The sequence below is a fragment of the Ciconia boyciana genome, chromosome 17, assembly GCF_034638445.1.
Source record: "Ciconia boyciana chromosome 17, ASM3463844v1, whole genome shotgun sequence".
NCBI lineage: Eukaryota > Metazoa > Chordata > Aves > Ciconiiformes > Ciconiidae > Ciconia > Ciconia boyciana.
Window position 1 is genome coordinate 10,111,467 of NC_132950.1, and position 13,116 is coordinate 10,124,582.

Sequence of the window (13,116 nt, forward strand, 5' to 3'; positions counted from 1 at the left end):
CATGCACAACGGCTGTGACAAACGTAATGCATCAGTTGCAAGCAGGCTTTAACGTTATAATTCAAGTTGGACACAGTTTAGGTCTCCTTCCTGAAATCTCCTGACAAATCTGAGGCAAAAGCAGTCACGAGCCTTAAACAGACATTACCGTTAAAACTAATACAAAAAGTAAATTAGCATCAAAAGCAACAAATATGTGGGTGTTTTCCATGAAACACTGAAGGTCTGAGTGGGACAGTTTGACAAATTTACTGAAAAGAGGCACATCCGAAGTAAAAAAGATGATAAGTACAAGCACAACCTTTTAGAGAAAATTACTCAGCCCTTTTCGTAGGTTAGAAACAAACTATTAAATTCAAAATCTTTAGCAACTGTATGACATGGCAATCTTATTCCCCCACTTACAAACTTGCGTGGAACACAGGAAAGAGAACCCTAACTTATTTCAAATGTATCTGATGTTAAAAAGCACCTGATAAAGAGCTTAATGTTTTTGGCCACTCAACAATTTATCTACACCATGATTTTTTTCTGTTGTTGTTGTTGAAGTATTTTGCACAGCCTATAGTTTTTAAAGTGGTATCACACCCCATTAATTTTAGTGCATTTTTAATGGGTATCTCCCTTGTTCTTTACTTCACCCTTGAAAACGCCATCGCCATACTGACATTTGCATAAAATCTGAAAAGGAGGAACAGGAGGTAAATTTGGAGCTACTCACGTGCTCAAGGCTTCTTTGATTCTCATTTGGGATGTAACATCATCCACAAAATTGCTGAATAATTCATTTTATAAATGCCAATGTGTCATTTTTCTTTTTATACTCTGACTCAGCGATAAATTCTGGCTAGTTGCAACAAGTGAAATATTTTCAGGCAATGAACTAACAGACAAGGTCTATCATAGAAAGATGTATAAAGCACTCAGCCATATGCCTACACAATTAAAAGGATACCAGCCTGACAAAAAAGAATTCTGTGAACTGAATTTGACATGAGCACAAGATCAATGAATGAAGACATCCTCTTAAAAAATCATTTAGGTGAAGGTACAAACCTAAGATACATTATTTGACACGCAAAGAAGTAAAAATCCCATAAAGAATAGAATAGTCAGAAAAAATCCTCTATTTTTTTATTAGTAATATAGGCCAATAAACATATTGAATATCTTTTGAACTCTGTATAACGGACTAGCCTTTAACTGTTTGTATTTAAATAAATGTTTGGTTAACACTTTGGGGGAGAGCGCTCATTTGGTAGAACCAGCTGCCTTTCTAGACATAATATATCATCTTTGAATAGTGATTAAACCCAATTAAATTGTATGAACTGTATGAATTGTATTATCTCCTACACAGTCAACACATTCGGTCCCTGAGTCGAAGACCATTCTAATGGCTCAACAGAAGATTAGCCCAGCACTATTGTACTGTTTAAATATTTAATGGAAAGCTAAGTCTTCTGCATAACCCATAGCCAATATAATTTAAGACCTAGAATGTACCTAGTGTAAATCTGAAGAGTCATTGGAGAGTGGTCGAATCTGACTGGGAGCTTAGAATTTCTAAACTACAATCCTGGATATTTTGGCACGTATTTTTCTCTCCTCTCTGCCTCAGTTTCTCTGTCTGCAAAAAGCAGGCAAATGACATTTAGCTGAGCTCATTAGAACATCTTAGAAGATAACACAGGCTTTTTTTTTTTTTTTTTTGCACAACATACTATGTTGACCTGATTATACTTGCAAATTAACAAATTCTCTCTATTTTAATTACCAATTGACCCAGGTGGATACAGGCTTCAGTGGAAGGTTTTGTTTGTTTGTTTGTTTTTAACATGGATACAAAATCTTGTATCGTGAAGAAAATGTAATTACACTTCCAAAGACTACAGTAGAGTCTTAATAAAAAGCCTTAAGGGCGAGAGAGACAACTTAGCATTTCCTTTATGTTCATGAGACCTAATTTCTTCTAAGACGACCATTTTTTTCCCTATGATATTTACATAAGCAATTGTTTTTCACTATTTCCTTCACATAATATGGATGGTATGCTAATTGAGAGAGAGAGAATGTACAAATTACAGGATAACCCAACCTTGAAAATACAGCACCAGATGGCTATGCGCGGTGACAGTAACAGAGCATTGCCAAGGCAAAAAACCTCACTGAGGTTCCCCATTCTCATAGGTACTGAGAAATTCCAAAAGAAAATTATTGAATGAAGATGATTTATGATTCAAAATTCCAACGGTATTTTCTTAATTTCTTATCTGATTCTGAGTTTTAGCAAATTGAAAACTGAAACATTCTTTGATTTTGTGTTATCATGTTTAACAAAAACTATTTAAGCTTTTAATAAGCTGTGCAACATGCACTTATTCTAACCCTCATCGCTGTATGTTGCCATAGCGAGAATCCTGTCATAAACAGTGACATCTGAACAAAACTTAGTGCAAATAACTGTATTTCATATCAATTACAAATCATTACGGTAGTTGCTTTATTACCAAAATGTATTATAAAAGCTAAAGGTGACAAAAAACAAATCTGAGAAATGTGCCAGAAAAAGAATGTCTGGCTTCACCATGCAGGAAAGCTGACCTATTGTACTGAATTCTTTAGCTTTACTTTTTAATTTTTCAATTTTTTCTTGACTTTTTTAGTTACTTTTTCCTACTTAATTGTATCATGACTTTGCACTCCTTATTTTTGTTTGCTTCAGTAGTAGAATCTGGGATAAATTAAGCTCTCTGAGTCAAAATAAAACAAACGGCTATCAGCGATTTTCAGTACATATAATATAAGCAATGAGAAACACTAAAATGATAAAATTGCATCAGACACTTTACCTACTTTTCCCCTTCCTTTTTGGGGGTGGAATGAGGGATGGGATGAAGAATGGATACAGTTTCATGTTTAAAAACACGCTATCTGAATCTTCTGGATGGAAAAAAAAAAAGGTTTATTCCTTTGCCTATAAGGTACGTTGGATGTCTGTTTTGACAAGACCCAACTAATGCAGGTTACATCCTGGTGTTTCACTAAAGCTATAAGGAATTTGAGAATGAAGTATGATACAAACATAATGACCGTATCCCTTGAGAAAGTTAAAACAAATGCTGCTGTCAGAGAAGCCAACTTTTACAACAGTTTTTCTTTTGGGGCAATTATTGTATCTTTTATTTCCCTCCTTCCTATTACAGCTCATCTGTGTCCCCACATTCTTACAAACTGGAAACTAACTACAACTCATTCTGCAAACACAAGGAACGCTTATAAAGCTATTGCAAAGCACAAAGCTGTCTTCTAACATTCTGATTCACTGCCTTTTATAGACAAGCATGAGATGGATCATACAGTTCTTCCTCTTTCAAATCTATAAGCTCTTTGTAAATGAGCAATGAATTAACCCATTCACCAGACTTGAGAAGGAATTCAGCATTACTATTAAAATTTTGAGAGGGAAACTGAGGCACAGATATAGAAAGGCTTATAAAATTAAAAAACTCTTTTACCGCCTTACATCCCCCTGATCTTTAAAACGTAAGATGCTTCCTTACTCATTAATGTTACAGCCCCTTTCGGAAAGCCTATCTGCTCCTCAGAATGTGCTGACAGTACAAACTACAGGAAAGCGACTCAATGGGATGACAAAATACAGGGACAAAAATTAAGTGCTTCATGAAGGTGCAGGAATTACAATGAGAGACTTGAAAAAGCAAGGAAAAAACAGAGGGCAGGGAACAAGGAAACAATAATGATGGCAAGAAGGGACGTAATGCTCTGAGATACTTAGCGCTGACAATGTGAATTGTATTAAAAATAAGAGAGTTTAATGATTGATCAGAAAACGTTCCAAAACCCACAAGTTTGTGTGAGAAAAAAAGCACCTGTGATGAAAAGCGCAGTAATGACACAACTCCAGATTCTGGTGTTTCATTCCCATAGGGCTACTGTGAACACTTTTAAAAATTTCACTGCTGTTCCACTTGTCAAGTAAAATGACATGCTTTGCAGCTCTGCTTGAGACAGACGATATTAAGAGCACTGATCAGTCCTTTCAGTACCTGAAAAATATTTTGCTGTCTTGGATACTAGCAGGAAAAAACCCAATTTGACTTTCTGGTTAACAAAACCTACAAAACTTAATTAAGATGTCTAGTATTAAAGAAGCCTTTCATACCTTAAAAGCAAATAAACCAGACAAATCCAGAACTGCTAATTATATGGTACTCTTTTAGTTTTGCTTTTTACTTTTAGAAATGTCCTGCAACAGATTAAATTTTTAATTCTTTGAAAGTAGCAACAACAGAAAAGGAATCTGCTTTGAGGGCCACTGAACAGCAACTATAAAATCCAACTGATAGCGAGTTCGTCTCCTTTTCTGATCACTGTACAATCACAAGGTTAAGCAGCTGCTCCCAAAGAGGAGCCTTGTTTCCTCGGAGCAGTGCTTAAAGGTGCTGACCATGTAGGTGTAAATACATCTGTCTTTTGCCATTTGCAGTAATACATGCCTCCTACACTTCTCCGAGTGAGGCAGATGGTCCCTGTCCTGTCTAAATATTACACTGTACAGACTTACATTGCTATGTGTTTCTAGAAATATGAGGGCAGATGTTAAATATGTTAAACACACGCTTTGCCCCCTGGAGGTTTAAGTTAAGGCTGCTGTCTCAATTTGGTCATTTTAGGCATGCCAGGCTTCTTGGATCCTAGGCATTCCTCTTAAATCCCTGCTTTATAAATACAGCTTTTCATGTTAATTTTGTGTCCTTTCATCAAATATTTTGGATGCAGAACAAATGAAGGAAGCTCTCAGCTTAGCATTACACATCTACACGGGCTTTGCTGAAAATTATGATCCTCATTCATGAAAACTCTATTTACACAGCAGGGTACTTCCCATGACTGTTGTTTTCCCCCCTTACATAAGCCTCACTGAATATTTTAAATTTAATTAGTTTTAAAAATTACACAAAATAATAGGACAAGGGCAGCTTCTGAACAGTAAAATTTACTTAAAGAAAACTATGAATATGAACACTCTCTGAATATGTTTAAGACATTTAAGAATACAACATTAAATAAAATAATGCAGATTTATTACATTTGCAATAGTTCTGGAAAAGCTGGCTGGTATCACCACAGCATTAAGGAAACAGCCTTTGTAAAGGCTGCTGCAGAAATTACTGTTGTAAACCAAGGGCTTTTTAAAAAATCATCATCCTCACCATTGCTCCTATCACCCTACCTTCCCCCCGGCAGACCTTCAGATGACTTTTTATTTTCTTTCTATGTCTTGTCCCACCTAGTTCTAGGTGTCTGTTCCATTTCTAGGAGTCTACCAACTGAGCCTAGAATTACATTTCTGTCCCTCTCTGACTGTACTCTTCAAGTGACCTGTTTGATATTTCTCCCTCTTTCAGGAACTGAGTTGCTGCTTATCCCCATGCACACCAACCTCTCTCTGATCCTACCTCCCTTCCTGTCCTCATCCGAGATCACACCTTTCTGCACTTTCAAAATCCACCTCATTGCTAGTGCAATCTATTTCCCTTGCCAGCGTTTAAATTGTAAGCGGGGAAAAAAAGCAACAATAAGCAACTGAAACGTGTGGAAGAAGTTAAACCACAACATTACCCTCGTACTGTTTCTTTACGGTTTCCTAAGTCCCATTTACAATTATCTATGAAGTTCAGGAACTTATCTGCAGACAGCCTCTGTGCTTAGGGCAATTGGCTCAACAAACCTAATGAAATTCCTGTTTACAGCAGCGAGAGCAGGACTGGATTGTTAGATAGACATATACAGAGATACACATGTATATGTGTGCATACATATGTAAGCTTTAGAACCTTATTACGCATACTTAGTGCACTAAACAAACAGTAACAGATTTTACAGGATGTCCTGAACACTCAAGCACAGAATATGGGAATTACTCAGGGAGAGAGGGAATATCCACGAGCTCTCACCTGAAAAATAATTCCCGGTTCACGAAACACATGGCAAAATTCACCTCACTATCGGGGTTTGAGCAAGAAACCACTGAAGCAAGCAAGACAGTGCCTGCACCCATTTGCCAAAATGCAGAAAAATGTTATGAACCTGTAGCACTCTCAGCTGTTTTGTCCAACCACCTGCCATACGCAATCTATTTTTCTTAAAAATATAAAAGCAATCTGTAAATTAATGGATCAATCAGACTTTTAAGTAGAAAATATCCAGGGATTTGAACAATAAAAAGTGAGAGGGGAAAAAAATATAATAATCATCCATTAGCTTTATGTATTAATTGCAAAACCTGAAGATTTTAAATCTAGCAAGAGAAAAGTATCAACTGTTGAACAGTATCAATTAACTTAAAAATTGTTACAGTTTATGAAGCTCACAAAATCTTCTTAGTAATTATAACATACATATATTTAGTAGAGCTTTTCACAACAAATACTTTGAAGTGCTTTATCATGGCACAGTGAGAAGTACCAAAGTGCAGCTGGCTCCGGAATGGAAGTCCACACGTGAATTTCATAGTACAGAACAGCCACTTCAGAGGAAAAATAAGGTCAAGAAAACAGCAGGATTAAGTTTTCTCTTTATACTCAACCTGGTTTACTGTCTTTCCATTTCTGATAGTCAAAAACCATTTCTGCTTGAAAAGTTTGGAAACCAAAATAAACAAACTTTAAAAAAAAGTAAAACCATAACTTATTCTGATTGAATACAGCTCTGCTTATGTTTCATAGCAATTCCTGGTGTGAAACCTCTCCTGATGGCAGCGTACAGTACTTCCCATATGGCAGACTGCAAGAAAATGACCCACCCAAACGAACACTCCTGAATTTTCAGAGATTTGTTTTCAGGTTTTGTTTACTTATCTGATGCTGGTTTTCTTTTCTTGTCTCCTCTTCCCCCCACCCCCCTTTTGTTGCCATTAAATTACATACACTGAAATGAAAATAAGGAATAAGACTAAGTATCCCTAGTAACACCAATTATTTCCATATTAATTACACATAACAACGTTAAGAAAGGTTGGTGCAGATACACTTACCCTGTGCGTTTGGTGATGGTCCCTAATGTCATTGGCTGTTTGATTTGAGCAAGAGGCAACACCACAGTCAAACTTGGAAGAGGCAGGAGCCGAGGGTTCCCAGGATTATTGTTTGTGAAGTTATTGTACGTGTCTTGGCTGTTCAATTTACCTTGATGGGATAGAGACGCAATAAAACACATTATTGGAATTTTTTCTTAATTTATCATCTCTAACAGCTGCCTGAAATAAGCCATTGCCAAAAAAAAAGAAAAAAAAAGGGGGGGAAAAAAACCCAATAATGAGCTCCTGTTGTAAGCAAAAACATACCCAAAAAAGTTATCTTCATTTCGGGTAAAAAAAAAGACAATGGAAGCAGCAAATATTTATTTTTATATACGGGGATAAGGTCCCCTTCCATGGAAAGGAAATTATTCCTGCTGCTGCCTGACAGTTTTGTTCACCAAAATGTTTTTGAGTTCGGTTTGAAGAACAAACTCTGGATTCCAATTCTCTAAGGGGGGGGGAAGAATATTCTGGAAGGGAACTATTTTCCTAAAGTACCACATACAGTGTTGGTGATTGAAAGTCCTGAAAAGGTTGCTTTTGTTGTCTCTACGGATAAAGGCACACATAATAGTAATCTGCTGAACTGAGACCGGAGGAAAAGAACAAGTAACTATACAAAATAAAGCCATGCCAAGCTACATGTAAAAATCAAGAAAGTATAAAAAAAGTAACAAACTTGATATTCATTCAAAAGAAGAAGAAGAAAACAAAACGTAGGTGCTCAAAAAAAGGAAGGGGAAAACATAACAAAAAAATCCCAACAACCCTAAATTTAGCTTGTTTCAGAGAGGTCTGTGCTGGATATACGCCCAGTTTAGATACGCTTTCTTACTTTCTGTATCATTCTGTAGTCACAACCTTTCATTCTTCAGTTAGAAAAGGAAACTAGCTACAAATTTCATGGACAGTAAAGAAAGAAATGTGAAGAAACCAAAGAAAGAAGTTAAACAAAAAAGGGGCCAGTCTGTTTATAGCAGAATCAAAAGTACTTTAAATAGACAAGCAACCATGAATTAAAAGGTTTAGATCATTAACTTGTTTTTCTGTGTTCCTATAATGCTGTGAAACGCTGGCTTTGTTCTTAATCAAAAGGGAGCCATATTGGGAATTAGGTTCCTAAACAACCGATGCATTCTACATAGATATTATACAAATCCCAGGCCAAATCCATACAATCTGACTGAAGAGCAGCCACCTTTTTTCAAGGAAGAAAAACAGCACAGAAAAGGGTTTCTCACAGGAAGCTGCCTGAAAAGCTTTAATGGTACTTCAGATGGATTGAAAATAGGAAAAGGAAGGCGGAAAAATCTTAATGAATGTCTCATCATCCTAAAGACACTCAATGCTTCCTTTACCCTTCTTTTAATACTATATAACTGTAAGCTTAGGGGTTTTATTTGTTTTTTCTACAAAGTCCATAGACCTCTGCATCTTAGAAAAGCACAATAACAAAAATGATAAAATTACAAAGTGTATTTTGTGTTAAGTATCTGGCCTGAACATTGGTCAATACATTTTAAGAGAAATAGCAAGGCTTTAATGAATAACAAGCCTATTGAAGTCTGAGAGAGCAGATTTCATTAATAGCAATTTTCCTGCACCAACTTGGAATAAAAAGAAACAGGAAAGGGAAAAAAAACCCAGCTCAGGTTTAAATTAAGACTGAGATGCAATTAATTTTTTTAAGATTAGTTTCACAATGCATTCTTGGTTCTTGTAGAAAGGAGTATGAATAGTTTTCTGCATTATTGTCTAATTAGTTACTGTTGCCTGTAATCAAGGCCTCTCTGAAAGTGTTTCGCTCTCCTATATTCATCATGAGCAACTGCATGCTACACAGCAAACAGCGACGGTATCTACAGAGGGGGCTCCAAATGTCTGTAATTTGTTTTCTTTCACTTGTTAGGAATATAATGATTAACTATGAACTACTGAACCAAATGACTGTGTTGTAACAGTCCTCTCTCTCTCTCTCAAGGCACATTTAATTACTCGGTGCCCTCCGCTCCCAACATCATGTAGTTTTCCATATGCAAAACCTTCAGTTGATTCAATAGAACATTTGCATGCAGAGAAATCAGGCGTTTACAGACGTCCTTCCTACACAAGGATGAGCTGTTTTATTGTCACACAAGTTGAGGAATCCCAACGCAGTTAAGGATACTCAGAAAACTGCAGGACTAAGTCCTCACTTGGGAGTTTTTTATTAATTGTAGCAACAACATCCTACAAATTTTTAGGCTCACACATAACAAAACACAAAGTAAACAAAAAAATTACTAAACTATACAGAGAGAACTGAAATGTGTAGAAGAGATGCTGAATGGGACCAAAATCTAAGATGATGATTCTTTGAAAAAAACCACTCAGAGGTCAAGCATTTCATTTTTAAATGTATAGCTTAACCTGATGTATACAAACATCAATAAAAAATTAACTAAACCAGAGCTCATAATGCACAGCACTTCACAGCACAAACATGATAAAAAAATTCAGCTATGACAAACGGAAAAGCTGTAAATGCCTAACGTATATCCCAATAAGTATGGCCTGCCAATATATTTTCTGCAGCAACATTCAGTTGCTTAACTGCAAATAAATGTAATTAAAAGTGATACAAGTCAAAAATTAAAAGTTGGAATGCTACAAAAAGGTGACAAATTAATTCTGACAGCAAAGTTTCTCTTTAAAATCTGACTACAATATTAAGATGGTGCAGATGAGTGAGGTTAAGGAAAATTGTGCTTAATAGAAAAATTAAAAATATTTGCTTTCATTTCCACTGAATTATTTTTAGCTATTTTTATGATGGAAATGTTCTATACTGTTATATCTTCATTGTACGTTGCCTCAGACCTATCAGAGAGGTACATGCTTGTCGTCTTAACTGCATAGCCTTGGGGATCCAGTAAATGCACTCTTATGAGTAGGGCTGTTCCTTTCGTAAGCATTCAGCAAAAGCTGTTGTGCATTCTGAATTTCACTGGAACAAAACAGTGTCACACATTATGTTTAATAAGTCATTTTAAACCCCCATAATTTTATGGTGTGCCTTTGTACCCATCCAGAAATTTGATAAAGTCACTCTCCGTTCCTCCAGCCCTTTGAAGTAGGAAACTCCTCCTGCAGTAAATGGGAGTTGTGTGTGCACAGGGCTGCCGTATCAGGCCAAAAGAGCACAAAGAATGCAGTCAAGCATCAACATTATTTCTACAGCTCAAGCAGTTGTTGATTCACTGTCAAAGGACAAGCAACAAATAAGCCAAAGTTTAAGTCCGCTAGAAATATCAAACATTTTTCATACAGCAGAATCCTGTACTCAAATTACCCTGCCACATGTGGACAGTATATATTCATTCTTGTAAGGAAATACGTATATTAATAAAGAATAAAACCCTGGAATTATAGCTTCAAATACAGTAGCTTCACTTAGCACCGACAATTTAACTTGAAATGCTAGCTTGGTTGTACACTGACAGCTACACACAGATCATATCCTACTGACTACTCAAGGAATACTTTCTATTGCAATTCATTTAGAGAAAATTAATCATCATCATCACAATTTCATGGCAAACACGCCCTCTCAGGAATCAGTCTGAACATTTCCAGCAGAGCATCCCGAGCGATGAGGCACCCTCCCCTGGGTCACCACCCAGAGCGTGAGCGTAACAGTCCTTGAGACCCCGTGCAAGGCAAGTCCTTTTGGTCAAGTATTCGTCTTTCCACGGGCTGCCATGAAAGAGATTTTCAGATGACAGCTCAAGAGCTGTGCGCGGAATACGTTAAAGCCAGTTTAGGCTAAGGTTTATTTTCCCTGTATGCATCCTCCCATTTGCCTGCACTCCCTCTCCAGCTTGGGCTACAGCTCAGGACGCACGCGAAAGGAAGCGCTCGCATTATTTTCACAGAAATATTACAGACTCAAGGTCCAAATTCCTGATCATAGCTAAACCCAAGTCAAAACAACTCCTACAGTTAATCCTAATTCAGCCTTTTAGACTTCCACTGGAGAAAAATAAAAGAAAAAAAAGTCTTGTGTCTCAATTTAAGCTGCTGGTAAATCTCTTATTAATTTTACTAAGGGACTTGCAAAAAGCCGAGTATGTCATGGCTCTGGTAGTCTGACAGCAGAAGTTTATTTACAAGTGCAGCATTATATTGGATAAATGTTGCCTACTGAGACACAGAAAATATGATCAGTTAGTTCTGCCTTCATACCTGTTTGCTGCAAGTCCACCAGCTCCTGATAGACCACAATTTCATCCACCCAAAATCTGAGCCACGCTTTTCCAGACATTTTATTCCACAAATACTCAAAGGAAAAATGGATTAAGTTGAGGATAAAAGTGAAGAAAGAAAACAACAATGGGCTTTGTTGTCAGACGGAGGGAGCGGCTGCCGTGCCGGCCTGGCCGGGGTGTATTCCCAAGCCAGCCATCATTAACAGACTCACTTCCACCAAGAAAAAAAGGGAGGCCTGAAAGTGCCGGACAAAAGAAATCCCAGCAGACAAAGAAAAAACAAATTAAAAGCACCATTATAAAACACAGATGCTATAAGGAAAATAAACTTCACAAGATTTACTGGTTTTTGACAAAGCTGGACATCTGTGGAAAAGACATCAGGAGCAGCTCCCAGGTACGCCCCGGCCGGGCTCGTGTCCCCGCTGCTTCGCCCTCGCCTCCACCCTCCTCGCCACAGCCCACGGCTGGCGACCTGGCTGCAACGCCTCCCGCTTTACAGCTACGTGGAATAGTCCCTCTCCGCTATCCACGTACCTTCGCCACTGCAATGTGAAGTTACCGATGGCTGCAATTTTTATTTATGAGTATTTTATTTACAATTGTTGTTAAACCTATAAAATACTCTTAAGGCATGAATGTGAGATTTAAACATTTGATCAAATCACCCATTTGTAAGTTTTCTAAATATATTTTTGGATGTGAAAGGAAAGCTACACTTTGGGGAAAACATGCGAGACTTGCTAGCTTCTAACACTGTATAAAAAACATTCAATAACTGAAAGCAATTAATACAGTAAACTTGTCCTCTTCTGATCAGCCAAGAGCCTTGACGAATTCAGGCCAGATTTCAAATTGGTCAACATTTGAACAGAGTACTTCAGGGCACTGCTGTCAGAGATCATCTTTGAGGAGAGAGGAAGAAAAGCATCCTGATTTTTGCAGCTACTAATGACATAAATACACATCAAAATGCAGCAAGGCAGATATATTCCCGCCAGCCCCAAGGAGCTCATCTGTGAGTACAGCACCGTGCAGCCAGTGTTATGCAAAGAGACTTTACTGGATCCTGAAAGAATTATGCTGATGCAGCCCCACCGATAGCTCTACTGTTATTTTGCCCTTCTCTTTAGTCCATGCATAGTACCACCTTAACGCGACCAAATCACTTCTTGCCTGATTCAAACCCAGCTCTACTACACCTCTACCTCAGATCCCAGCCCCGCACGCAGGCAACAGCCTCAGCCCCTCGTGTGGAAAGGGAACTCGGTAATTCACTTAAAACCAAAACTACACCCTAACTCCTAAGGGATGCAAACACCAACTTACCACCAAGTTGGAATGAAGTCATTTTACCCATTAAATTTCCCCTGGCAGTTTCGATCGCATATGGCACGTCTCCTCATTCAAGTGTTGCGGGATCGTCTTTTGCACAGAGAAATTCCACCCTGTTAGTGAGCAAGGCAAACGGGACTTGGCCCAGACAATTTTTCTGGTAGGAAAGTAACGATCATAAGGATTTTAGTTTCTCTATATACTTTACATGAAAAACTAAAGCGGCATCGAGCACCTCTCAGCCTCATAACAAAATGATTCTGTGTTGATTTTTTTCATTTTTCTTCCATTACGCCAATACAAAAAGCTTAGTAATGCAGTGTCATCAAAATTCAAAACCCACTTGATTAGCTTTTATATCTTACGGTATTTAACAGACTACATTTCAAAGTGTACCACGTAGTCTACTGACATTAACACTACATATAA

General features: G+C 37.5%; 1 protein-coding gene across 13 annotated transcripts in view; it reads right to left on the reverse strand.

Annotated features, from left to right (window-relative positions):
- Nucleotides 1–13,116, reverse strand: part of BCAS3 (BCAS3 microtubule associated cell migration factor) — a 375,222-nt gene that overhangs the window by 229,294 nt on the left and 132,812 nt on the right. For all 13 annotated transcript variants that reach the window (XM_072882059.1, XM_072882067.1, XM_072882058.1 and 10 more), the window contains exon 16: nt 7,061–7,211. In XM_072882059.1, the coding sequence (XP_072738160.1) occupies nt 7,061–7,211 (151 nt within the window). The remainder of the gene's footprint in view (nt 1–7,060; nt 7,212–13,116) is intronic.